This window comes from Sardina pilchardus, chromosome 1 (genome assembly GCF_963854185.1).
Source record: "Sardina pilchardus chromosome 1, fSarPil1.1, whole genome shotgun sequence".
Taxonomy (NCBI): domain Eukaryota; kingdom Metazoa; phylum Chordata; class Actinopteri; order Clupeiformes; family Clupeidae; genus Sardina; species Sardina pilchardus.
The window spans coordinates 7,086,602-7,114,378 of record NC_084994.1 but is presented as its reverse complement, the minus strand read 5'-3'; the positions used below and the strand labels follow the sequence as shown (position 1 = coordinate 7,114,378).

Sequence of the window (27,777 nt, the reverse complement as noted above, 5' to 3'; positions counted from 1 at the left end):
GCCACAGCTGGATGTGAATTTCGAAAGGCTTTATTCGGCATATGTACTTGAACGTCGCCGTACTTGAACGTCGCCGGTTAAAATGAACAAGCCTCCGTTTTAAAATAGCTTAGGCCTACACATTTCTAAGTATACCTAGCATGTAAATGTTGCCAAAATGTCCATCTTGTCCATCTCTTTCGTCTTCGCCTTGACGTTGACAATAATAGCCTATTCACGGAAATGCGGTCTTGTAACCGTAGCCTAATGAATTCATGAATTAATCTAAGGTTGCCTATTTCAGGTTGAATTGAAGGCTATTTCCTTCTGATAGGCCTATAGGTTTCTAAAACCATTTTCATTCATTTCAACAATGGTTTATTGAAACGTCGTTTGATTAATTTCGCCAGTCAGCACTTTCATTTTAAGGATAGGCCTATAGGATGAACAAAGTCTATGGATTTGCTATCCAGTAGCCTAATAATTAGGCTATGTGCCACGTCCGATTTCGCAAGTGGTGTAGTAGGCTACATTTAAAAACAGACAGCCGCCTGTGAGATCCATTTCATGAAGAGCATTATTGTCTTGTGCGATCATTCCCCCTCCCCCACAATCGTCTAACCAGGTCACTACATTATAGCCTATATGCGGCACTGAGGACGACACTAGAGGGCTGCATTGGGACTGGGACCCGCCGGGTCCCGCGGGACCCAACGCAAATCTTGCGGGAACGGGCGGTATGAACTTGACTGCGGGCGGGAGCGGGCGGCAGAAAAAAAACTCCGCGGGATCGAGATTTAGCATAGCAATAAAATGGAGAGCATAATTGGAGTGGAAAGCCTAGCCTAGCCTTGCCTCCCATTGAGATAGGCTACAGTGAGGGTTTAATTGTTTGTCCTGCGCGCTCTGTTGCGACTGTCATGAGGCAGAGGAGCTGTGATGCGCCTGGCTCGCTCCATGCCTGATTATTTTTATTTCTTTCCCGATATCTCAGACAGGCGTCCGTCATTTAGTACACAACGCACTGGGGGTGTGCAACACAGCCTAAGTGGCTGCATAAGTTGCAAAGATGTTTTAACTGAACGCAGTTTTTGTAGCCTAATGATTAAACGAAGTTCTAGCCGTGAACGGTCATTCAAACACAGTTGTTTTCTATTCAAGCAGCTGTTTTTTTTCTCTTGCGGGACGGGAGAAGATACAAAATCAATGCATGTCTATTACAATGCGGGCAAAAATTATCAGAATTTCGCGGGAGCGGGCGGGACTAAACATAAACATTGCGGGTGCGGGCGGGACTGTATCACACACTCCGCGGGTGCGGGCGGTAATGGTCAGAATTTCTGATTATGCGGGCGGGATTGGGATGAAGAAAACAGTCCCGCGCAGGGCTCCAGACGACACTTGAGCCCGACACTATGTCAATGTAAAAATGTGTGTGAGTGCGCGCTGAACCACGAATTAACATATTAACTTTTCTTTTCAGCAGACATCGCAAACATAAAAAGAATCTCAAAACAGGAAGTCTTTCGTTTCTTTTAATAAATCAATGCATTTTGTTTTGATGGGTTCCGGAGAGGTTCTTCGACTAGGTTTCGAACCCCAGTCGCTGGCGTACGATACCTATGCATCAACCACTTGCGCCACAGCCGGATATGAACTTCTATAGGCTTTATTCGCGAAATGTACTTGAAACGTCGCCGGTTAAAATGAACAAGCCTCCGTTTTAAAATAGCTTACACATTTCTAAGTATTCCTAGCATGTAAATGTTGCCAAAATGTCCATCTTGTCCATCTCTTTCGTCTTCGCCTTGACGTTGACAATAGCCTATTCACGGAAATGCGGTCTTGTAGCCTAACCGTAATGAATTCATGAATTAATCTAAGGTTGCCTTTCGAGTAGCCTATTTCAGGTTGAATTGAAGGCTATTTCCTTCTGATAGGCCAATAGGTTTCTAAAACCATTTTCATTCATTTCAACAATGGTTTATTGAAACGTCGTTTGATTAATTTCGCCAATCACTTTCATTTTAATGATTAAATGAGACGGATATGCGGAGCATTTCTCTCCCTCTCCGTTGACCAAAACGTTGCTCTGGCATCTCTGCTGGACTGACTGAGTTATAGGCTACGTCGAGTGAGAGAGCTGTGAGGTAGGCTGTAAACATTCGAAAACTCGGGCGGTCTATGTTGCCCCCTTGCGGTTGCAGTTTTCCCGATGCTTCGGGAGTCCCGATGTGCGGGAATGAAAGGAGCATTCTCAACCCGTACCATCTGTATATGTAACAGTTGTATGCGTTGTGTTGTAAATAGCAGAGCAGACACAAACTCCAAGTCGAGGGTTTTATTATTCTGAAGATAGACAAACAAAAGTTGTATCACACGACCGTCCAACCTGGCGAATGCCACACTTGCGCGGGCAAGATGAACTGGGGCACAACTAGATATATTCATAAAAACAAACATGTACCTTAAGATAGACAACAAAGTTGTATCACACGACTGTCCAACCTGGCGAATGCCACTAGAAGTATAGAGTCACTGTTAGCATACATGTAATATATTGTACACTTTACAAACCAACAGTCTACTTACTGGACAGTCCTAAACACATAGTTCTGTTCTCACTTAATGAAAATCGAATTCTAGGTACATGTAGATTGAGATAAAGGATATATATGCAATTAAAATTATTAAAATATCATACATTTTCTCCAGTGTGTAAAACTCGTAACCTACCACTCGCGCGGGCAAGATGAGATGGGAAGAGCCAAACGCGTCGTTCCCATACCAACCATTTTCTTAAAGGTGCAGAACACCATTACATAACATTACAGTGGCAAGTGGAAGCACTAACCCCGTTACATATAGCAAAACCACTCACTGAGTTTGACAAACTAAAAGCACCAGCACGGCTTTGAACTCAGTTTTCAATTTTGTAACACACACTCCTAGCAAAATTATACACACATTTATTATTATTTACGCTGTTTTGCCAACTGTACGGCACACATCATGAAAACTGTTTTAGATAATTAGTTCACTTTGCAATCAGCCTAAGCAGTAAAAATAAGGCACAGGTAAGATATCCGTGTGGAGTACAATGGAGGGAGCAGGAAGAGTGAGAATTAGAGGAGGCCTAGGAGGAGGACGTGGAGGTGAAGAAGTAGGAGAAAGAGGAGGAGGAAGAGGACAAGAGGGTGAAGGAGTTTGAGGGAGAGGACGACAAGGACAAGGAGCCTTGGACAGGCGGACATTGCATGCAATGTAGATGAATTTTTGTGGCCGTACCCAGAGAGACGTCATGATGTTTTTTTTGTCTCAGTGAAATTACTATTTTGTGTTTTGACTTTGTATTTGTTTTGATGAGTGTAAACACCAATACTTGATGTTTGGATCCCTATATGTTTACAGAACTATGACAAAAGTATGACCTCAAACTGACATACTGTAGCCTACCTTGTGCACAGAGAAAGCAAAGCCAGATGTGTGTTGTATTCACACCATCAGTTTGTAGTTGGCACATTGTGTGCTTAGTAAAAGATGGCTTGTGTTTACTGTTTGATACAGAAACATCATTTTTACAAAGGTGTGGAGAGTTAATCAAGCTGTGTTCGCTTTTGCAAGAGAACTACGATGTTTTGATAATTTGGTGAAAGGTTTTGTTATTTGTGGTGTAGTGGAGCTTCAGAATAACGGCAAATGTACAGTACTTTAGCAAATAGCTTTACTGAAAACATCAAGCAGCAACATAACATGTGTAGTATCTCACTCATACATTCTTCTTCATCTAACATAGTATGTGACTAGCTGCACACACATACATTCTGTTACAGTGCCTCCTAGTGGCTATGAGTGTCCTGGTCAAACTAATGGAGCATTGATTCACATGTGTGTGGTTATGATAATGGCATGGAGCACAGTAACATCACAACAGAAAGAAAAACAGTGTTATTTTAAAAGTGTTTTATTGTCACTACTGATCCCACTACAGTGCAGGAACAGACTCAAAACTACATAGCAATTGACCATCCAACATCTTTTTTTTTTTTTTAGTACTTTTATTGCATGTTTGTCCATATATACAGTACAAACTTCACTTACTTCAACTAACTTACATTGCATTCATTTTTTGTTTTGTTTTGTTATTAAGGATAAAGCAACAAAAAAAAAAGACAGAAGCAAACCGAGAGGGGGGGGCAATAACATAATCTATAAAAAATAAATAAATGAATAAAGAAAAAGGACTGTGTAGGGGAAGGGGAGTTACATATATATGCCCTATGTGTAATTGCTTATTGTTGAGTATTTTTGGGGGGGTAGGGGGGGGGGGGGGGTGTTCTTGCGTGTGTGTGTGTGTGTATATGTGGGTGCGTGTGTGTGTGTGTGTGTATGTGCATGTGTGTGCGTGCGCATGTAAAGTTGTAGTTGTTATTGAGGGGGAGGGGCGGGGAGGGGGTATTCGTTGTTGTACATTATGTGTACATAGGTGTGGGTGTGTGTGTGTTTGTGTGCGTGTGTATGTGTGTGAGTTCAGTGTATTTAAGCCTACAAGTATTGTTAACTTTTTATTTTAATTGCATACAAGCAAATCATGTCCTGTGTGGAATATTATTAATTAAATTGTATCATCTTATATTATTAAAGTAATTTGTTATTTTGTGTACTATTCTATCCGGGTATAAGTTTTCCCATTTGCCAAGCTGATCCCTAATTTTAAAAGTGAGTTTCTCCATTTCCAAAATGTTTTCTATTGTGTTGTGCCACTTACCTAAGTCTGGGGCTTTTGCTTGCTTCCAATTCCTGGTTATTTGTTTTATTGCAGATAGTCTTAATATATTGAATAATATTTCGTATTTAGGTTCCATTTTGTCAGACAAATTAATACCAAGTAAGTTTTCTGTTGTTACGTTCTGCTGTAAATCAAAAATAAATTTAATTGCTTCACCAAATTCCTCCCAGAATATTTCTAAGGCTGGGCAGAAAAAGAAAATATGACTATAGTTTGCGTTTTGTTCTCCACAGCTTCTCCAACAACTAGTTCCTTGTTGGGTGAATTTACTACATTTGTCAGGTGTAAGAAAGAATCTCTGTTGTACTTTCCAAGCAAATTCATTCCAATATCTTGATTGTGTTATTGCACAGTTTTCTTTTAACGAAGATCTCCAGTGTTCTCTTGTAATATCAATTTTTAACTCTTTTTCCCATTTTTCTTTAACTTCAGCCTTTACATCGGTTAGTTTTTGTAATATTTTGTAAATTTTTGAAAGATTCCCCTTACCTTTATTCCTATTGTGGATTAAATATTGTACTAAATCATTTTCTATTTCCTCCACTAACTTTTCCTTAACATAGCTTCTTACCTGTAGAAACTTAAAAAAGTGTCTTTTATCCAAGTCATATCTAGAGGCTATATTTTCATATGTGTCTACTGTATTTCTATTCATAACTTGTGCAAATGTTATTAATCCCTTCTTTGCCCAGCAATCTAAAATATGATCCATTCTATTTGGTAGGAAATCTGGGTCGTGTGCCATTTCTCTGAGATGTATACAGTCTGTCTTTATATTTATTTTTTTACAAATTCGTTTCCAAGTTCTTATGGTGCTCAAAATGCAAAAATGTTGCCCTGTATGAAGATTTTGAGTCTTTGAGTCCAAAAAAGGTAAGGTCCCCAAAGACACCGTTGTGAGTTCTCTTTCTATATTAATCCATTTAGTTTCTAATGCTATGTTCATCCATTTCATTATTGTTTGTATTTGTGTTGCATAGAAGTAATTTTGCAGGTCTGGCACCCCTAAACCCCCTTCTTCCCTTTGCTTAGTTAAGGAATTTAACTTAATTCTATGTTTCCCATAATTCCAAATAAAATTAGAGATCATTTTATTCCATACTCTAAACTGGGATTCTAGAAGTACCAGTGGCAATGCCTGAAACAAAAATAAAAATCGTGGAAGGACCATCATTTTGATCGCTTCCACCCTTCCCAACATACCTTCAGGAATTATTCTCCATCGATTCAAGTCTTGCCTTACTTTATGCTCCAATGCACCATAATTATTGTCATACAGATCATTCAGATTTTTACTTATATAGATACCAAGATATTTGATCTTCTGCTTATATTTAAAGTAGCAATCTTTCACCTCTTGTCTAATATCTCTCCCAATTATTAATGCTTCACATTTATTTTCATTTAACTTATATCCTGAAAATTTACTATATTCTTGAATTATTCTCTTTAACTCTGGTATTGTTTCTTTTGGTTCTGCTAAATAAACTATGACATCATCTGCATATAATGCTAGTTTGTGTATGTCGTTTCCTATGTTTATACCTTTTATCTCTACATTTTGCCTAATTGCTACTGCCAGCACTTCGATATATATCGCAAATAGAAGGGGCGAAAGTGGGTCTCCTTGCCTAGTGCCTCTCCGTATTTTAATATTTCTAGATAAAGTACCATTTGTTTTCACTCTAGAGGTCGGATTACTATATATTGCTTTTAGCCATGAACAGAATGTTTTATCTAAACCTACCTTATTAAGAACTTCAAACATAAAAGGCCAGCTAACTAAGTCAAATGCCTTTTCGGCATCTAATGTAATTAGACCCATATCCTTATTTTGTCTTTGGGCATAATCAATTATATTTAAAGTCCTTCTGATATTATCCCCCAGTAGCCTTCCAGGTATAAATCCACATTGATCCACGTTTACAACATCCACAATGATCTTTTTTAATCTATTTGCTAATATGGCTGATATAATTTTATGGTCTGTATTAAGCAGCGATATGGGCCTATATGAGGGACATCTTGTGGCATCCTTCCCCTCTTTATGTATAAGTGTTATTATAGATGACGCCCAAGTCTGTGCCCATCTTCCTGTATGTAGCGCGCAATTATATGCTTCAACTAATAGGGGGGTTAATTCTTTTTTAAATGCTTTATAAAACTCATTTGTAAAACCATCATCACCTGGAGTTTTCCCTATTTTCAAAGCTTGAATTTGTTTACTTACTTCCTCTGTTGTAATGTCTTTTATTAGTTCCATGTTGTTATCTTCTGTTAGCTTCGGCATGTCTAGGTTCCTCAGGTAGCTTTGAGTTGCCTCTATATCTTCACTTACCTCCTCTCTATATAGATCTTCGTAATAGTTGGCAAACTCCTCTGCAATCTGTTCTTTGTCAGTAATTAATGTATCATGCTTTGTTTTTAGTTTTGTAATATGTGCTCGTTTCATTTGTTGTTTTAATCTATATGCCAATATTTTTAAAGACTTTGGGCCGCCATCATAATTTTCTTGATTCATGAACTTCATTAATTTTTCAATTTCTAGTGTACGTAATCTGTCTAGTTTAAGACGTTTTTCCTTTAGTTTTATTCTATCTTCGTTACTATTTGTCTTGCTATGAGTATTTTCTATCTTCTTTATTTCTTCAGTTAACCATTTCTGTTGTGCTTCCCTTGCTCTTTTCTTAGCAGATGAGTATGAAATTATGTGGCCTCGAACAACAGCTTTAGCTCCTTCCCATAGCAGAATCGAATCTGTATCCTCTCTATCATTGATCTCTACATAATCTTTTAATACCTTTTTAATTTTATCCATGAAGTCTGTATGTTGTAACAATGAGTTATTTAATCTCCACAGTGTTTTGCCTTTATTAGAATTTAATACTAGTGTCAATGTCACAGCTGCATGGTCTGACATGTTTATCGAACTGATCGTACACCGTTTAACAAGTGTTACATTATTTTTAAACATAAAGAAATAATCCAACCTGTTGTATACTGAATGCCTACCCGAGAAACATGTGTACTCTTTTTTGCCTGGGTGAATTGTTCTCCATACGTCTACGAGACCCACATCTGTGCTAAATTTTCTCAGAAGGCTTGCATTTTTCTCTGCTCTATGTTTTTTAGTGCTGGACGAATCTAATTTTGGGTCCATAACTAAGTTAAAATCTCCTGCCATTACTAGTACTCCTTTACTTTTTGTTATTAACAGCTCTGTTAGGTGTAGCATAAATTCTATTCCTGTGTCTGGGGGATAGTAGACATTCAAAATAGAAAACTCTGTACCTTCTATGTTACCAACAACCAAAACATATCTACCTTCTTTATCGATAACACAGTTTTCTAATTCAAAGCCTACATGAGATTTAATGATTATTGCTACCCCTTTCTGACTAGAATTATATGAGCTAAAATAAACTTGGCCTTTAGTTTTTATTTTCAACTTTTCATGTTCTTGTTTTTGCAAATGAGTTTCTTGCAAACAGATTATATCTCCCTTATCTTTTTCCATCTGCAATAAGATTTTTTCCCTCTTTACTCGATTATTTAACCCATTCACATTTAATGATATTATATTTAGGTCACACATTAAGAATCAGTAAGGTTTGTTTTGCTTAATCAAAACCACATGCTGTTCACACATCCTGAAATATATGAGACTAGTTATGTTCCATTGTAATGTAGATAATGTATTTATGTATGGTATATACTTGTATGTGTAGGCAATTACCAGAAAGTTAGCGGGTTGGGTAAATAGGCAGGGATAAGGAAAAAGTACTCCCAAAAGGAAAAAGAAAAGAAAATCTAAAGACAAAAAAAGTAAAAAAAAAGAAAACACAAAATGATAGGTTCCAAAAATATCATTATCTTCAACCATCATCTCTAGATGGTTGGTTTGGCGTACTTGTAGTCGCCTCGAGAAAAAAAACAGGTCTATATCAAATAACACAATTTCTTCATTGGTAGGGATACTACAGTGTCTCTTCCCCCTTCATATTAATCAATTGCTATTTATCAACCTAAAGTTCACAGTTTAATTAACCAAAAGAAAGACAGTCATAATGTTTCCATTGTCTTACTCTCACACCCTCTCACCACCCTCCTCTCAACCCACTCCCCTCACATTCAGATAGACACACCCCAGTCTGTTCACATTAACACACAAACAGGCACACACACACAGACACGCACACACACACACATACCTCTGTACTCGTTGATCCACCTGTCTTCACCCACACGCAGACACTTGCACACTCACACAGACACACACATACACACCTCTGTACCCGTTGACCCACCTGTCTTTACTCACACGCATACACTTGCACACTCACACGTATACATTCTTTCGCTCCACCATCACTTAAACCCTTGCTTCCACCTTCCCATCTCTATTCACATTTACACACTCTCACACCCTTTCATTCCCTTATTCATACCCGTAACCCTTAACACCCTCACATACAACACTCCAAGACATGTATTCTCCTAATCTTTCCTATATAACCCCCACTCTCCACATGTAACCCATTTCATTCATACACTCATTCATTCATACACTCCCACACACAAATACACTCTTGTCTTTTTGCACTTCCATATACACCCACACATGTACAAACCCAAGCAAGCACCCTCACACAGATACACATGCTCACAAACACACATCCTTCATCCCACTGTCACTCACATCCATACATCCATTCCCCTCCCACCCCTTTCACATTCCCTCAACACACCCATTCACTCATGCATGCTAACTCAACCCTTCATCCACAGAATCCATAGAGAGAGATAAAGAGAGGGAGATACAGGTACAGGGAGAGTGAGAGACAGAGACAGACAGAGAAGAAGACAACAGCTGAGACAAAGACAAAAACAGAGAGAGAGAGAGAGAGAGAGAGAGAGAGAGAGAGAGAGAGCGACAGAGAGACAAGGATAGACGTCCATTTAGCAGTCAGTGTCCTCTTTTGTCTCTATAGCCTATACATTTTTTTTTTTTTTTTTTTGTCCATTGAGGCCTTCCACGATTCTTCATAGCTTAGTCCTTTGTCTCATTTTTAAATGTGTCCATCAGTCCATGAGAATAGTCGACCGCTGTTTAGTCTTAAACAAAGTCCCAATCCGACACAGAGTAGACTACAACAACGTCGGTTCGTTACACGCAATTCCTTCCGTAGGACGCTCCTAATCTTCGGCTGGCTTGTAGAGGCCTCTCTGTTGTAAATCCTTCTGGGCCTGTTCCGCGCTCCTATATATTGTTGTGGTTCCATCCGAATTGAACACCTTAAGTTTTGCTGGAGTCAGGATGTGTGATTTGAGCTGCAGCTTTTTTAATTGCTCTCGCAAAGGTCTATATTCCGCTCGCTGTTGTTTCACTTTTGTCGTCAAATCATGGTCGAAGTATACACGTGTATTATGGAAGAGGATCTCCTTCTTAGCCCAGGCAGTTTTAAGCATTTCATTCTTTCCATTGTAATTTGCGAAGTTAACAATGACTGGTCTTGAGAATCCTTCCTTTCGTTGACCAATTCTGTATGCCCGCGTAATGGGAAGTTCCTCTTTGATGCACAAGACGTCTGTACACAGTTTTTGGATGAACATAATCACGTCGTCACCTTCACTGTTTTCAGCAATATTATAGATGCATACATTGTTTTGTCTAGATTTGATTTCAATATAGTCCATCTGTTCGCCCATCTCATCAATGCGGGTTTGTAAGCAATTGATTTCTTTTTTATATTTTAACGTTTCGTCTTCTTGCTCACTCACCCTGGACTCTAGTTCAGAAGTTCTCTTCGTCAAGGCCTCTACATCTTCTCGTAAGGCCGCGGTTTGATGCATTATTGTCTTGATGTCTCGTTCCGTTTCTTTTCTGAAAGCTCTGAATTCCGTTCTAAACTCTTGAACTTCCCCAGAAAGTGATTCCTTTAAGTCCGTAATGAGCTGTTTAATTTCACCGGCGTCTACCATTGTTGTTGGCGGTTCGTCAGTTTCTTGTTGTTTTCCTTTCCGACGTCTTGTACTTGCCTTTGAGGACATCTGCGTTGTTTAACCAAACTGCATATCTTTCTTTGTTTTCCAAATTTAGCTTTGTTTGCTTATTTTAAGCACATTTTAGGGTTTGAGATCACGGAGTATCACACTACCTCCGCCATTAATCACCTGACCGGAACCTTACTCTGACCATCCAACATCTTAATATTGACATGACACTACAGAGACAGCATGAGACTGAACCACTGGTGTGGCACCTATTGTAAATATCTTTTCAAAATGAGAACATAGATATGGTCTCTTCGCTGAAAGGATCCTCTGCTGCACCAGGAAATTAAACACAATTTAATGCCATTTAATAAATAAAGACATTCTACCCAAGGACTACCAAGCATGGATCTTCTGATGTGCCTTGATATTACTCACTTCAGTAAAAGTCTCATCACAATCTGAACAGTAATGAGACTTATACTCAGTAACCACATTCTGCTGTCTCTTCACTTTAGATTAACAAATAAAAGTCTTTCCACACTCGGAACACTGCTATGGTTTAACTACAGAGTGTATTCTTTTATGAATATTAAGCTCATTATTGGTTTTGAAACCCTTCCCACATGTAGCACACTGATATGGCTTTTGTCCAGTATGGATCCTCTGATGTGTCTTCAGATTACTCACATAAGAAAAAGTCTTTCCACACTCTGAACAGATATATGGCTTTACTTCAGAATGTGTTCTCTGATGGAGAGTAAGTTCTGTACTGGTTTTGAAACCCTTTCCACATGTAGCACACTGATATGGCTTTTCTCCAGTATGGATCATCTGATGTATCTTCAGAGTACCTGCCTGAGCAAAAGTCTTTCCACAATCTGAACAATGATATGGCTTCTCCCCAGTATGGATCCTCTGGTGTGTCTTCAGATCGCCTGTCTGAGCAAAACTCTTTCCACAATCTGAACAATGATATGGCTTCTCCCCAGTATGGATCATCTGATGTGTCTTCAGACTATCTGCCCGAGTAAAAGTCTTTCCACAATCTGAACAATGATATGGCTTTACTCCAGAATGTGTTCTTTGATGTGTCTTCAAATTATGTGCCAGAGTAAAAGTCTTTCCACAATCTGAACACTGATATGGCTTTACTCCAGTAGGTGTTCTCTGATGTGGATTGAGATCAGACCTGCTCTTGAAGCTCTTCCCTTTTGTGATCTTTCCAGCAACTGTAAAATAAGAGGATGATTAAAAATAGGCTCAACAGTATTTATCCTACAACAATGCATGCAATCTCTCCACTCATCTGTGAGGGTCAACACTGACACTGAGATATGTATTCAAGGGCAGGACACAACTCATAATATAGCCGCAAGCGGCGATGGCGGGCCCGAGCACCTGCAGTGCGGAGACCTGTGAGATTTCGGAATCTAACAAAGCAACATGTGCGTGTTGGTGGGCATGTGCATGAGCAACACACATGCCCACCAAATTTGGTTAATTTTCATCAATGTATGTGTCAACCACAACAGACAACATGCTAGGTGGCGCTATAGAGTCCCAAAACCACACCCAAGGCCAGAGCTGTGTCTCTGACTAGTGGCAGCAATAACACACAAGCGTACCTAATTGTCGTGAATGTATGTGTCAACAATAATAGACAATGTGCTAGGTGGCGCTATAGAGTCCCTAAGCCTCACCCTAGGCCAGGGCTCTATCCCTGACAAGCAGTAGCAATAGCACACATGCCCAACAAATGTGGTTCATTTTCGTGAATGTGTCAACCATAATAGACAATGTGCTAGGTGGCGCTATAGAGTCCCTAAGCCACACCCTAGGCCAGAGCTCTGTTTCTGACTTGCGGCAGTAATAAAACACAAACTCACCAAATTTGATTCATTTTCGTGAATGTATATGTCAACCACAACAGGTAACACACTAGGTGGCGCTTTAGAGTCCCTAATTCACACCTGAGGCCAGAGCTCTGTCTCTGAATAGCTATAGCAAAACACATGCCCACCAAATTTGGTTCATTTTCTTGAATGTACGTGTCAACCACAACAGACAATGCGCTAGATGGCGCTATAGAGTCCTTAAGCCACACCCTCGGCCAGAGCTCTGTCTTTGACTAGCGGCAGCAATAACACACAAGCCCACCAAATTTGGTTAATTTTCGTGAATGTTTGTGTCAACCACAACAGACAATGCGCTATGTGGCGCTATAGAGTCCTTAAGCCACACCCTAGGCCAGAGCTCTGTCTCTGACTACCGATAGCAATAACACACAAGCCCACCAAATTTGGTTCATTTTCGTGAATGTATGTGTCAACCACAACAGACGACCCACTAGGTGGCGCTATAGAGTCCCTACGCTGCACCCTAGGCCAAAGCTCTGTCTCTGACTAGCCATAGCAATAACACACAAGTCCACCAAATTTTGTTCATTTTCGTGAATGTATGTGTCAACCACAACAGACAACCCACTAGGTGGCGCTATAGAGTCCCTACGCTGCAACCTAGGCCAAAGCACTGTCTCTGACTAGCCATAGCAATAACACACAAGTCCACCAAATTTGGTTCATTTTCGTGAATGTATGTGTCAACCACAACAGACAACACACTTGGTGGCGCTATAGAGTCCCTACGCCACACCCTAGACCAAAGCTCTGTCTCTGACTAGCCATAGCAATAACACACAAGTCCACCAAATTTGGTTCATTTTCGTGAATGTTTGTGTCAACCACAACAGATAACGTGCTGCTAGGTGGCGCTATAGAGTCCCAAAGCCACATCTTAGGCCAGAGCTCTGTCTCTGACTAGCAGAAGCAATTCCACATGTAGCTGCCAAATTACATCCAATTCATAACCTTTTTTCTGCCTATAACACCAACTTCCTGTTTCTTAATAAAACGCCATAATTCAAACCTTCGCCATTTGAATATACTTCAAAAATTCCAATTCCTCTCGGGCAACCCCTCAAGATCATTTTAGTGCTTATATGACATGATTTCGATAAACCGTCTAGGAGAAGTGTTTCAAAATATGTGATGTGCAAAAATCATAATCTTAATCATAACTCAAATTCTTATACGATTCACTATATAGTTTAAATGCAAAACTTGTTCAGATTCATACAACACACGTGTCCACCAAATTTGATTCATTTCCGTGAATGTATGTGTCAACCACAACAGACAGCGTGCTAGGTGGCGCTATAGAGTCCCTGAGCCACACCCTAGGCTACTAAGTCGGTCTTCCAGTAGAGGTATCAATTCTACAGGTAGCTGCCAAATTTCAAGAGTTTTAGAGCATGCCAAGTTGGTGAAAAAGGACACAACATTTCCGGTAAGAGGATTCCACTATAATAATAATAACAATAGGGCCTTGCACCTACGGTTGCACCTACCTCGGTGCTCGGGCCCTAATGAAACAGCAAATAGCGTTCAAGTCTGAAATTAAGGATTACACATCTCAGAATAGTCCCACTCCCACCGCAGACTGTCCTAATCTGATTTTTTATTCTACAGCTTACTTGTAGGTGATGAGTCTTTATCCTCTTCATATTCTCCAAAATCAGAATGGTTTTCCTCTTTTATTTCCACTGGTGAGAACGGCTCTTCTTTGTAGATAAATGATGCCTGTGTCTTACAGCCATGGCCCAGTCCAGGACTTTCCTCCATGTCTGTGTTGAGCAAATACTCTTGTAGGAAATCTTTAAATTCTTCTTCTTTAATCTCCTTCTTCACTGGCATTAAGTCTTGTGATGGTTCAGTAATACTTGACATCTCAGACAGACTGCAGTTGTTTGTAAACTAAATCCAGTCAACCTTTCCCTCAAAAAAAACATCAGAGCACCCTTGTACCTCTGTGAAAAGAATGAGTTCAGTCATCTGACCCAACTCCTTTATGTTTCTCAAACCCATTTCTGCCCAACCAATCAAGCAACTGTATTCAAACACGGACCAATCAGCAGCAGAGGCTTTTGTTATTCAAAACAACAGACTGGCAAAGGATTCTGGGAAGGAGTTCCATGTGCATGAGTGTTTTGCATACTTGCAGAATCTCCACAAAGGAGGTGTGAACTGAAATGTGATTGGACAGCAGAGTAAATGGGGGTGGGAAGGTGGTGTGAACTGAAAGGTGATTGGACAACAGAGTAAATGAGGGGTGGGAAGGAGGTGGAAAATGAAATGTGATGTGATAGGGTATTTAGGGAGGGCTTACAGTAAAAAAAAAAAACAATCAAAATGTACGCAAACATTCAATAATTTGAGATTTACTGTATTATGAGGAAAAAAACAAATGCAGGATTATTTTTTAAGAAAAGCAATGTTTTGATAACACAGCTATTATCTAATATATTTACATTAATCAATTTGAATTTCTCCTTGGGGATCAATAAAGTATCTATCTATCTATCTATGTATCTATTTATCTATCTATCAATTTGGCAGACTAATTTATTCAAAGCTGCTTACAGCAATATGATAACATCTAAGCAACAGAGCTGCCTCCATTTCATGCAAACGCTATTCTACTGTCCTAAGTCATTCTACTGAGAAATCCCCTCACACAAGTGAAGCAGAGTTCTTCCACAATAGGACAGTGTGATCTCACTAGTAAAACAGGCCTCCTTACATGACTGAACCCAATGCTATGACTGGAGTACACAGCATATCACAATACTATAGACGTCCTTTATGGAGTCTGGTGCAGATATCCATTACCTTTAAGTTCACTTACTCCATCCCCCATCCCCACCTTGCTGCATGTTGAGCTATGGCCTACAAGAGGACCATCAGTTTGGTCAACAAAACATATGGGATTGTCCCCATAAACTTGTGCTATGCCACTTAAAACACCCAGCATGTAACATTGAACATTATAGTGCCACCTATAGGTGCAGTGCCTCAGATTATAGTGTCTGAGCAGTAATGGTTCTCTGGTACCATATTGTGCAGTTTCACATTCCTGGGCCTTACAGTTTTTGCTTCACAGCAAGAGAGAGAGAGTGGGTTGAGAGAGTGGCTTGTGTTGTCCTCTGACGGGTATTATTGTCACATTCCTGGGCCTTACAGTTTTTGCTTCACAGCCACTTTTCACGAAGAGTAGCCCTAACAATGGCGTATAGGAGCAGGAGAAATTTCTTGTGTTGTTTCACATGTGAGAGAGTGGGCTGTGTTGTCCTCTGACGGGTATTATTATCTTAGGCTCTGTGTGCTGCTTTGGGCTCGTAAAGGAAGTCAATTGGATTCACTCATGGGAATGTAGCATGCTAACTCACTAGTCAGTCAATGGCTATGAGTGTCCTGGTCAGCTGAGCTTGATTCAGGTGTAAGAATGTGTCAATTTTATGCTGCTGTCTTGTATAAGACGGCGTCTGAGATATTTTGTTATTTTATATGAGAATGTGTCGGCTATTCTGCCATCTTGTATGAGAGGGTTTCAACTGAAGTTTCTGAGTGAGCCAACATTCAGAGTTGATGGATCATAGGAAATTCCCCCAGACCCGGACATATCCAAGACAGTAATATTGCAAAGAAACCCTCTTATGGAGTCAGGAGCCCCCATGACCTCTGAATGTTGGCTCACTCAGAAGCTTCAGTTGAAACCCTCTCATACAGGATGCCAAAATAGCATACACACCCTATTATACAAAATAATTACATAGCAAAGAAACCCTCTTATGGAGTCAGGAGCCAACCTCCATGACCTGTCAGTTCACTCATCCACTCATCCAAAATAGCATAGACACCCTCTTATACAAAATAATTACATAGCAAAGAAACCCTCTTATGGAGTCAGGAGCTAACCTCCATGACCTCTCAGTTCACTCATCCAGCCCACCCCCACCCCCACCCCCATCCTCTGCAGGTTTTTCTGCAGGTTAAGCTATGGCCCTGCTCACCTGAGGACCATCAGATGTGTCAACTGTGCCCATACACATGGGAATCATTACCACAATCTGTTGGCATTCCAGTTACAACATTCCTGCAGCTGATTGGCTAAATGTGGATTTAATTGTTCAGACTAATGGAGCATCATCTCACATTTGTGTGGTTTGGTTAATGAAAATGTACAATAACATCATAACAGAAATAAAAACAGTATCATTTTAAAAGTGTTTTATTGTCACTACTGATCCCACTACAGTGCAGGAACAGACTCAAAACTACATAGCAATTGACCATCCAACATCTTAGTATTGACATGACACTACAGAGACAGCATGAGACTGATCCACTGGTGTGACACCTATTGTAAATATAATTTCAAAGTGAGAACATAGATATGGTCTCTTCACTGAATGGATCCTCTGATGTACCAAGAAAATACACACCATTTCATGACATTTAGTAAATAAAGACATTCTACCCAAAGACTACCAAGCATGGATCTTCTGATGTGCCTTGAGATTACTCACTTCAGCAAAAGTCTCATCCCAATCTGAACAGTAATGAGACTTATACACAGTATGTACATTCTGCTGTCTCTTCACTTGAGATTCACAAATGAAAGTCTTTCAACACACTGAACGCTGCTATGGTTTGACTCCAGTATGGATCATCAGATGTGTTTTGAGGTGACCTGCCTGAGTAAAAGTCTTTCCACAATGTGAACAATAATATGGCTTCACTCCAGTATGTGTTCTCTGATGTGTCTTCAAATGATCTGCCCGGGTAAAAGTCTTTCCACAATCTGAACAATGATATGGCTTTTCTCCCGTATGTGTTCTCTGATGGACAGTGCGATCTTTGCTGGTTCTGAAACTTTTCAAACATGTAGAACAATGATATGGCTTTTCCCCAGTATGGATCATCAGATGTCTCTTAAGATGACCTGAGTGAACAAAAGTCTTTCCACAATCTGAACACTGATATGGCTTTTCTCCAGTATGGATCATCTGATGGAGAGTAAGCCCCCTCTTGGTTATGAAATCCTTCCCACATGTAGCACACTGATATGGCTTTTCTCCAGTATGGATCATCAGATGTGTTTTAAGATTACCTGCATGAGCAAAAGTCTTTCCACAATCTGAACAGTGATGAAACTTTTCCCCAGTATGGATCCTCTGGTGCCTCTTCAGATCAGTTCCTAAAATAAAAGTCTTTCCGCAATCTGAACACTGATATGGCTTTACTCCAGTATGTGTTCTCTGATGTGTCTTCAAATGATCTGCCCGGGTAAAAGTCTTTCCACAATCTGAACACTGATATGGCTTTTCTCCCGTATGTGTTCTCTGATGTGTCTTCAGACTTTCTGCCCGAGTAAAAGTCTTTCCACAATCTGAACACTGATATGGCTTTTCTCCCGTATGTGTTCTCTGATGGACAGTGCGCTCTATGCTGGTTCTGAAACTTTTCAAACATGTAGCACACTGATATGGCTTTTCCCCAGTATGGATCATCAGATGTGTTTTGAAATGAAATGCCTTTGTAAAAGTCTTTCCACAATCTGAACACTGATATGGCTTTTCTCCAGTATGTGTTCTTTGATGGACAGTCAGCTCTTTACTGGTTTTGTAACTCTTCCCACATGTAGCACAACGATATGGCTTTTGCTCAGTATGGATCATCATATGTTTCTTCAGAGAACCTGCCCGAGCAAAAGTCTGTCCACAATCTGAACACTGATTGGGCTTTTCTCCAGTATGAATCCTCTCATGTATCCTGAGAACTCCTAAAATGTTTGAGGAGGAAAATAACATTCAGTTATTTCATACCTGAGAGAATTAGAGACAGTATTATGAGACCTTTTAGAGTCCAGCCATCTACTTACTTGTAGGAGAAGATCCGTGGTGACCATATTCTCTGAGATGAGATTCTTCTTCCACTTTCATTTCCATTGGTGACTCTTTGATTGGTGATGTATATGTATCCATCTTACAGCCATGTCCCAGTCCGGGGCTTTCATCCATGTCTGTGTTGAGCAAATACTCTTGCAGGAAATCATCAAATTCTTCTTCTGCTATCTCCTTCTTCACTGGCATTAAGTCTTGTGATGGTTCAGTAAGTCTTGACATCTCAGACAACCTCACAGTACCTCTGTGAAAAGAATAAGTTCAGTCATCTGACCCGACTCCTTTATGTTTCTAAAACCCATTTCTTTCCAACCAATCAAACAACTGTATTCAGACATGGACCAATCAGCAGCAGAGGCTTTTGTAATTCAAAACAATAGACTGGCAAAGGATTCTGGGAAGGAGTTCCATGAGTGTTTTGCATACCTGCAGCATCTCCACAGAGGAGGTGTGAACTGAAAGGTAATTGGACAACAGAGTAGAGGGGGGTGGGAAGTAAGGTGTGAACTGGAAGGTAATTGGACAACAGAGTAAATTAGGGGGAAGGAGGTGGGAAATGAAAGGTGATTGGACAACAGAGTAAATGTGGGTGGGAAGTAACGTGTGAACTGGAAGGTGATTGGACAACAGAGTAAATGGGGTGGGAAGGAGTTGGGAAATGAAAGGTGATGTGATAGGGTATGTAGGGAGGTCTACAGAGAAAAAAAACAATAAAAATGTACACAAACATTCAGATAATAATTTGTGATTTACTGTATTATGAGGAAAAAAAACAAATGCAGGATTATTTTTTAAGAAAAGCAATGTTTTGATGACACAGCTATTATTTAATATGTTTACATTAATCAATTTTAATATCTCCTTGGGGATCAATAGATAGATAGATAGATAGATAGATAGATAGATAGATACTTTATTGATCCCCAAGGGGAAATTCAAGGTCCCAGCAGCTTAAGACACCACACACAACATACTGTACAATGTAAACAATGTAAACATGAAAAATAAAAAGCAAATCAACAAATCAACATGACTAAAGGAGCAGTAAAATACTATAGATTAGGTATGCATGAATGTACTGAGGATTGGTACTGTGATCCAGTCTGAGGTGTGTGTCAAGTTGGTAGTGCAAATAAGTCCAACAGTGCAACAGTGCAAGATTAAATTCTAGTGACCAGCAATAAATATGTGCAGTACAAAATGTAAGCATAGTAATAAAAATAACAGTACTAGTATAAATATATGTACAATTAAAATAAACTTAACATAGTAATAATATAAGAGTTAGACATGAGGGTAGACATGTAAGCCATGCCATGTAAGTGTATAAGAGGGTGTAGTTGCAGATATACTATGCATAGAAGTCCAACTCTCCTTTTCCCTTCAGTCCATCTATCTATCTATCTATCTATCTATCTATCTATCTATCAATTTGGCAGACTAATTTATCCAAAGCTGCTTACAGCAATATGATGACATCTAAGCACCAGAGCTGCCTCCATTTCATGCAAAAGCTATTCTACTGAGTCATAAGCCATTCAACTGAGAACCCCCCTTACACAAGTGAAGCAGAGTTCTTCCACAATAGGACAGTGTGATCCCAATAATAAAACAGGCCTCCTTACATGACTGAACCCAATGCTATGACTGGAGTACACAGCATATCACAATACTATAGACATCCTTTATGGAGTCTGGTGCAGATATCCATTACTTTTCAGTTCACTTACTCCATCCCCCATCCCCACCTTGCTGCATGTTGAGCTCTGATTGTTGTTGGAGGGAATCGTTGACTTGATTTAGGTTACAAACAACTGCAGTCTGTGTGACATGTCTAGATCTAGTGAACCGCCACAAGACTCAATGCCAGTGAAGAAGAAGATAAAAGAAGAAGAATTTGATGATTTCCTACAAGAGTATTTGCTCAACACAGACATGGAGGAACGTCCTGGACTGGGCCATGGCTGTAAGACACAGGCATCATTTATCTACAAAGAAGAGCCATTCTCACCAGTTGAAATTAAAGAGGAAAACCATTCTGATATTGGAGAATATGAAGACGCTGACTCATCACCTACAAGTAAGCTGTAGAATAAAAAAAATCATATTGGGACAGTCTGTGGCGGGATTGGGATTATTCTGAGATGTGTAATCCTTAATTTCAGACTTGACGCTATTTGCTGTGTTTTATATTAGTTGTGTCCTGCCCTTGAATACATATCTCTGTGTCTGTGCTGACACTCACAGATGAGTGGAAAGAAAACATGCATTGTTGTAGGATAAATACTGTTGAGCCTATTTTTAATCATCCTCTTATTGTACAGTTGCTGGAAAGATCACAAAAGGGAAGAGTTTCAAGAGCAGGTCTGATCTCAACCCACATCAGAGAACACATACTGGAGAAAAGCCGTATCAGTGTTCAGATTGTGGAAAGAGTTTTACTCGGGAACATCATTTGAAGACACATCAAAGAACACATTCTGGAGTAAAGCCATATCAGTGTTCAGATTGTGGAAAGACTTTTAGTCTGGCAAATAATCTCAAAACACATCTGATGATCCATACTGGAGAAAAGCCATATCAGTGTGCTACCTGTGGGAAGGGTTTCAAAACCAGCCAAGATCTTACTGTCCATCAGAGAATACATACTGGAGAAAGGCCGTATCAGTGTGCAGATTGTGGAAAGATGTTTAATCAGGCAGGTTCTCTGAAGAAACATCTGATGACCCATACTGGAGAAAAGCCATATCAGTGTTCAGATTGTGGAAAGACTTTTTCTGATGTGAATTGTTTCAAAAGACACCAGAGGACCCATACTGGAGTAAAGCCATATCAATGTTCAGATTGCGGAAAGACTTTATTACAGGAACTTGTCTGAAGAGTCACCAGAAGGTCCATACTGGAGAAAAGCCATATCACTGTTCAGATTGTGGAAAGTATTTTTCTGCTTGATTGGTTGAACAGAAATGGGTTTGAGAAACATAAAGGGGTTGGGTCAGATAACTGAACTCATTCTTTTCACAGAGGTACAAGTGTGCTCTGATTGTTGTTGGAGGGAAACATTGACTGGCTTTAGTTTACAAACAACTGCAGTCTGTCTGAGATGTCAAGACTTACTGAACCATCACAAGACTTAATGCCAGTGAAGATGAAGATTAAAGAAGAAGAATTTGATGATTTCCTACAAGAGTATTTGCTCAACACAGACATGGAGGAAAGCCCCGGACTGGGACATGGCAGTAAGATGGAAACATGTACATCACCAATCAAAGAGTCACCAATGGAAATGAAAGTGGAAGAAGAATCCGATCTCAGAGAATATGGTCACCACGGATCTTCTCCTACAAGTAAGTAGATGACTGGACTCTTCAAAAGGTCTTGAAGTGATGAAAAGCAAAATCCATAATGATGTGTTATTTGTGTATACATATCCTGAATTGTCAGTGAAGGGCTTAAGCTTGTGTATTGCTGTTGATGACAGTAAAAAGTATCATAATGCTGTCTCTAATTCTCTAATGTAAGTGCGTGAATCTGTTTTCATGTATAACTATTCTAACAAATTGTCCATCCTAAAACTTAAAAGCACAAAACTCAAGTGAAGAGGGCTGATATAACTGAATGTTATTTTCCTCCTCAAACATTTTAGGAGTTCTTCAGAAGATCCAGTCGAATGAAAGAGGGGATGCTGAGGAAAATCAAAAGACAGAGGGATGTCCCAATGGCTCCCAGTGCAGGAAGACATTATTACAGCAACAGAAATCACTGCAGCCATGTGGTCCCATTGGAAAGCAACATGAATGTTCTCAGTGCTTCAAGACCTTTGCTACTCCTCGGGCTCTCCACACTCATCAACAACGTCACAAAGGAGAAAAGCCACATTCGTGTTCACACTGTGGAAAGGCTTTCATTACAAAGGCTAAGCTAAGGATACCTGAGAGGATCCATACTGGAGAAAAGCCCCATCAGTGTTCAGATTGTGGAAAGACGTTTGCTCATGCAGCTACTCTCAAGACACATCTGATGATCCATACTGGAGTAAAGCAATATCAATGTTCAGATTGTGGAAAGACTTTCATTACAAAGGCTGAGCTCAGGACACATGAGAGGATCCATACTGGAGAAAAGCCTTATCAGTGTTCAGATTGTGGAAAGACTTTTACTCAGGCAGGTTCTCTAAAGAAACACCAGAGGATCCATACTGGAGTAAAGCCATATCACTGTTCAGATTGTGGAAAGACTTTTGCTCAGGCAGGTTATTTCAAAACACATCAGATGGTCCATACTGGGGAAAAGCCATATCAGTGTGCCACATGTGGGAAGGGTTTCATAACCAAAAGAGAGCTTACTATCCATCAGATGATCCATACTGCAGTAAAGCCATATGAGTGTTCAGATTGTGGAAAGACTTTTAGTCAGGCATGTAATCTCAAAACACATCTGATGATCCATGCTGGAGTAAAGCCATATCAGTGTTCAGATTGTGGAAAGAGTTTTATTCAGGCAGGCGATCTGAAGACACACCAGAGGATCCATACTGGGGAGAAGCCATATCATTGTTCAGATTGTGGAAAGACTTTTGCACGGGCAGGTACTCTGAAGATACATCAGATGATCCATACTGGAGAAAAGCCATATCAGTGTGCTACATGTGGAAAGGGTTTCAAAACCAGTAGAGAGCTTACTGTCCATCAGAGAATACATTCTGAAGTAAAGCCATATGAGTGTGCTACATGTGGGAAGGGGTTCAAAACCAGTAGAAAGCTAAATATTCATAAAAGAATACATACTGGAGATAAACCATAGCAGTGTTCAGTGTGTGGAAAGACTTTTATTTGTGAATCTCAAGTGAAGAGACACTTTGGGCTCGTAAAGGAAGTCAATTGGATTCACTCATGGGAATGTAGCATGCTAACTCACTAGTCAGTCAATGGCTATGAGTGTCCTGGTCAACTGAGCTTGATTCAGGTATATGTCGGGGTCTGGGGGAATTTCCTATGATCCATCAACTCTGAATGTTGGCTCACTCAGAAACTTCAGTTGAAACCCTCTCATACAAGCTGGCAAAATAGCATAGACACCTTCTCATATAAAAGAACAAAATATCTCAGACACTGTCTTATACAATAGCAAAGAACCCTCTTATGGAGTCGGTGGGTTCAATTCCTATCCCTGTAGTTCCCCTGAGAAAATCACTGAACCCCAAGTTGTTCATGGGACACCGACCCTTGTAGTCATTGCTGTGGGTACGCCAGTAGAGGAAGACGTCAGTAAGAAGGCTGCTGGTGGACACAAACAGGTAATGTGTGGAAGCTGGAGTTTTCAGGCCTCCTGAAATGATGCCTTGATAGCACTGTTATAGCCTCTGGCCAGGTCTGGAGGGATTTCCTATGATCTGCCATCTCAGAATGCTGGCTCACTCAGTAACTTCAGTTGAAACCCTCTCACACATGACAGTCTTATACAAAATACATAACAAAAAACGTCTAATAGAAGATAGTACAATAGCAAAGAAACCCTCTTATGAAGTCAGGAGCCAACCTCCATGACCTCTCAGTTCATTCATCCACCCCACCCCCACCCCCACCCCACCATCCTCTGCAGGTTTTTCTGCAGGTTAAGCTATGGCCCTGCTCACCTGAGGACCATCAGATGTGTCAACTGTGCCCATACACATGGGAATCGTTACCACAATCTGTTGCCATTCCAGTTACAACATTCCTGCAGCTGACTGGCTAAATGTGAATTTATAATTGTTCAAACTAATGGAGCATGAACTCACATTAGTGTGTTTTGGATAATGGAATGGAGCACAATAAAATCACAACAGAAATAAAAACAGTATCATTTTAAAAGTGTTTTATTGTCACCAATGATCCCACTACAGTGCAGGAACAGACTCAAAACTACATAGGAATTGACCATCCAACATCTTAATATTGAGAAATAAACGTCTTACAACGTTACAATCTTACAAATAAAAGTCTTTCCACACTCTGAACACTGCTATGGTTTAACTACAGTATGTATTCTTTTATGAACATTAAGCTCATTATTGGTTTTGAAACCTTTCCCACATGTAGCACACTGATATGGCTTTTCCCCAGTATGGATCATCTGATGGAGAGTAAGCTCTTTACTGGTTTTGAAACCCTTTCCACATGTAGCACACTGATATGGCTTTTCTCCAGTATGGATCATCTGATGTATCTTCAGAGTACCTGCCTGAGCAAAAGTCTTTCCACAATCTGAACACTGATATGGCTTTTGTCCAGTATGTGTTCTCTGATGGTCAGTAAGCTCTTTACTGGTTTTGAAACCCTTTCCACATGTAGCACACTGATATGGCTTTTCCCCAGTATGGATCATCTGATGTATCTTCAGAGTACCTGCCCGAGCAAAAGTCTCTCCACAATCTGAACAGTGATATGGCTTTTCTCCAGTATGGATCATCTGATGTATCTTGAGATAACCTGCCTGAGCAAAAGTCTTTCCACAATCTGAACAGTGATATGGCTTTTCCCCAGTATGGATCCTCTGGTGTTTCTTCAGACTATCTGCCCGAGTAAAAGCCTTTCCACAATCTGAACACTGATATGGTTTAACTCCAGTATGTGTTCTCTGATGGAAAGTGCACTCTCTGCTGGTTCTGAAACTTTTCAAACATGTAGAACACTGATATGGCTTTTCCCCAGTATGGATCATCAGATGTGTTTTAAGATGACTTGCCTGAGCAAAAGTCTTTCCACAATCTGAACAGTGATGAAACTTTTCCCCACTATGCAACTTCTGGTGAGTCTTCAGATTACGTTCCTGACTAAAAGTCTTTCCACAATCTGAACACTGATATGGCTTTTCTCCAGTATGGATCGTCAGGTGCATCTTCAAACTATCCGCCCGAGTAAAAGTCTTTCCACAATCTGAACAATGATATGGCTTTTGTCCAGTGTGTGTTCTCTGATGTGGATTGAGATCAGGCCTGCTCTTGAAACTCTTCCCTTTTGTGATCTTTCCAGCAACTGTAAAATAAGAGGATGATTAAAAATAGGCTCAAAAGTATTTATCCTTCAACAATGCATGCGATCTCTCCACTCATCTGTGAGGGTCAACACTGACACAGAGATATGTATTCAAGGGCAGGACACAACTAACATAAAACAGCAAATAGCTTTCAAGTCTGAAATTAAGGATTACACATCTCAGAATAATCCCACTCCCACCGCAGACCGTCCTAATATGATTTTTGATTCTACAGCTTACTTGTAGGTGATGCGTCTTTATCCTCTTCATATTCTCCAAAATCAGAATGGTTTTCCTCTTTAATTTCCACTGGTGAGAATGGCTCTTCTTTGTAGGTACATGATGCCTGTGTCTTACAGCCATGACCCAGTCCAGGACTTTCCTCCATGTCTGTGTTGAGTAAATACTCTTTTAGGAAATCATCAAATTCTTCTTTTTTAATCTCCTTCTTCACTGGCATCAAGTCTTGTGATGGTTCAGTAAGTCTTGACATCTCAGACAGACTGCAGTTGTTTGTAAACTAAATCCAGTCAACCTTTCCCTCCAACCACAATCAGAGCACCCTTGTACCTCTGTGAAAAGAATGAGTTCAGTCATCTGACCCAACTCCTTTATGTTTCTCAAACCCATTTCTGCCCAACCAATCAAGCAACTGTATTCAAACACGGACCAATCAGCAGCAGAGGCTTTTGTTATTCAAAACAACAGACTGGCAAAGGATTCTGGGAAGGAGTTCCATGTGCATGAGTGTTTTGCATACCTGCAGAATCTCCACAAAGGAGGTGTGAACTGAAACGTGATTGGACAACAGAATAAATGGGGGTGGGAAGGGGGTGTGAACTGAAAGGTGATTGGACAACAGCGTAAATGAGGGGGAGGAGGTGTGAACTGAAAGGTGATGTGATAGGGTATGTAGGGAGGGCTTACAGTGACAAAAGAATCAAAATGTGCACAAATATTCAGCTAAATCATTTGACACATTCATACATACTTATTTAACATATTATATTCATCAATTTGGCAGACTATTTTATTCAAAGCTGCTTACAACAATATGATAACATCTAAGCAACAGAGCTGCCTCCATTTCATGCAAAAGCTAAAGGGGAGAAACCCCCTTACACAAGTGAAGCAGAGTTCTTCCACAATAGGACAGTGTGATCCCACTAGTAAAACAGGCCTCCTTACATGAATGAACCCAATGCTATGACTGGAGTACACAGCATATCACAATACTATAGACATCCTTTATGGAGTCTGGTGCAGATATCCATTACCTTTCAGTTCACTTACTCCATCCCCCATCCCCACCTTGCTGCATGTTGAGCTATGGCCTACAAGAGGACCATCAGCTTGGACAGCTTGTGCTATTCTACTTAAAATTTTTTCTGATTGGTTAAGCACTTTTTTTGTAACTATTGGCTATTTTTGCAAAACTCTACACACAAATAGCAAAACCTTTCACCAAATTATCAAAACATTGTAGTTCTCTTGCAAAGAGAAATTACTATTTTGTGTTTTGACTTTGTATTTGTTTTAATGAGTGTGAACACCAATACTTGAAGTTTGGATTCCTATATGTTTACAGAACTATGACAAAAGTATGACCTCAAACTGACATACTGTAGCCTACCTTGTGCACAGAGAAAGCAAAGACAGATGTGTCTTGTATTCATACCATCAGTGTGTAGTTGGCACATTGTGTGCTTAGTAAAAGATGGCTTGAGTTTACTGTTTGATTCAGAAACACCATTTTTACAAAGGTGTGGAGAGTTAATCAAGCTGTGTTCGCTTTTGCAAGAGAACTACAATGTTTTGATAATTTGGTGAAAGGTTTTGTTATTTGTGGTGTAGTGGAGCTTCAAAATAACGGCAAATGTACAGTACTTTAGCAAATAGCTTTACTGAAAACATCAAGCAGCAACATAACGTGTGTAGTATCTCACTCATACATTCTTCTTCAAATAACATAGTACGTGACTGCACACGCATACATTCTGTTTCAGTGCCTCCTAGTGGCGGAATAATAAAGCTGTAAAGCATTACAGAACACAACATTATTTGTTTGTAGAGTTCTGCAAAAATAGCCAATAGTTACAAAAAATGTGCTTAAGCAATCAGAAAAAACAAGACAGTACAATAGCAAGAAAACCCTCATAGTAGGTGTTCACTCTAGGAGGTTTTTCTTGACAGA

The 27,777-nt window shown here is 40.0% G+C and overlaps 2 protein-coding genes across 2 annotated transcripts; one reads left to right on the top strand and one right to left on the bottom strand.

The window, feature by feature from the left end:
- Positions 1-16,669: 16,669 nt before the first annotated feature.
- LOC134075990 (zinc finger protein 883-like) lies at positions 16,670-26,043 on the bottom strand. Its single transcript, XM_062531016.1, has 5 exons — positions 25,824-26,043; positions 25,262-25,486; positions 24,590-25,177; positions 17,358-18,250; positions 16,670-16,696 (listed from the first exon to the last, which is right to left on the bottom strand). The coding sequence occupies exons 1-5, from the start codon at positions 26,041-26,043 to the stop codon at positions 16,670-16,672; spliced, it is 1,953 nt and encodes a 650-aa protein (XP_062387000.1).
- On the top strand, positions 20,502-24,302 carry LOC134080314 (zinc finger protein ZFP2-like). The gene is made up of 6 exons (XM_062536689.1): positions 20,502-20,646; positions 20,891-21,438; positions 22,213-22,294; positions 22,567-23,287; positions 23,742-23,862; positions 24,168-24,302. The coding sequence occupies exons 1-6, from the start codon at positions 20,502-20,504 to the stop codon at positions 24,300-24,302; spliced, it is 1,752 nt and encodes a 583-aa protein (XP_062392673.1).
- Positions 26,044-27,777: the final 1,734 nt, after the last annotated feature.

Excerpts from the sequence above, each read along its gene's own strand:
- LOC134075990 (XM_062531016.1), bottom strand. The coding sequence starts at position 26,043 with ATGCCAGTGAAGAAGGAGATTAAAAAAGAAGAATTTGATGATTTCCTA. Across the intron at positions 18,251-24,589 it reads TAATGTTCATAAAAGAATAC|ATACTGGAGAAAAGCCATAT; the intron begins ATACTGTAGTTA and ends ATCAAAGAACAC. Across the intron at positions 16,697-17,357 it reads GTGGAAAGACTTTTACTCAG|TTGACACATCTGATGGTCCT; the intron begins GCAGGTCACCTC and ends GTATGGGCACAG.
- LOC134080314 (XM_062536689.1), top strand. The coding sequence starts at position 20,502 with ATGGAGGAACGTCCTGGACTGGGCCATGGCTGTAAGACACAGGCATCA. Across the intron at positions 20,647-20,890 it reads CGCTGACTCATCACCTACAA|TTGCTGGAAAGATCACAAAA; the intron begins GTAAGCTGTAGA and ends CTTATTGTACAG. Across the intron at positions 23,863-24,167 it reads CTGCTGGTGGACACAAACAG|GTTTTTCTGCAGGTTAAGCT; the intron begins GTAATGTGTGGA and ends CATCCTCTGCAG.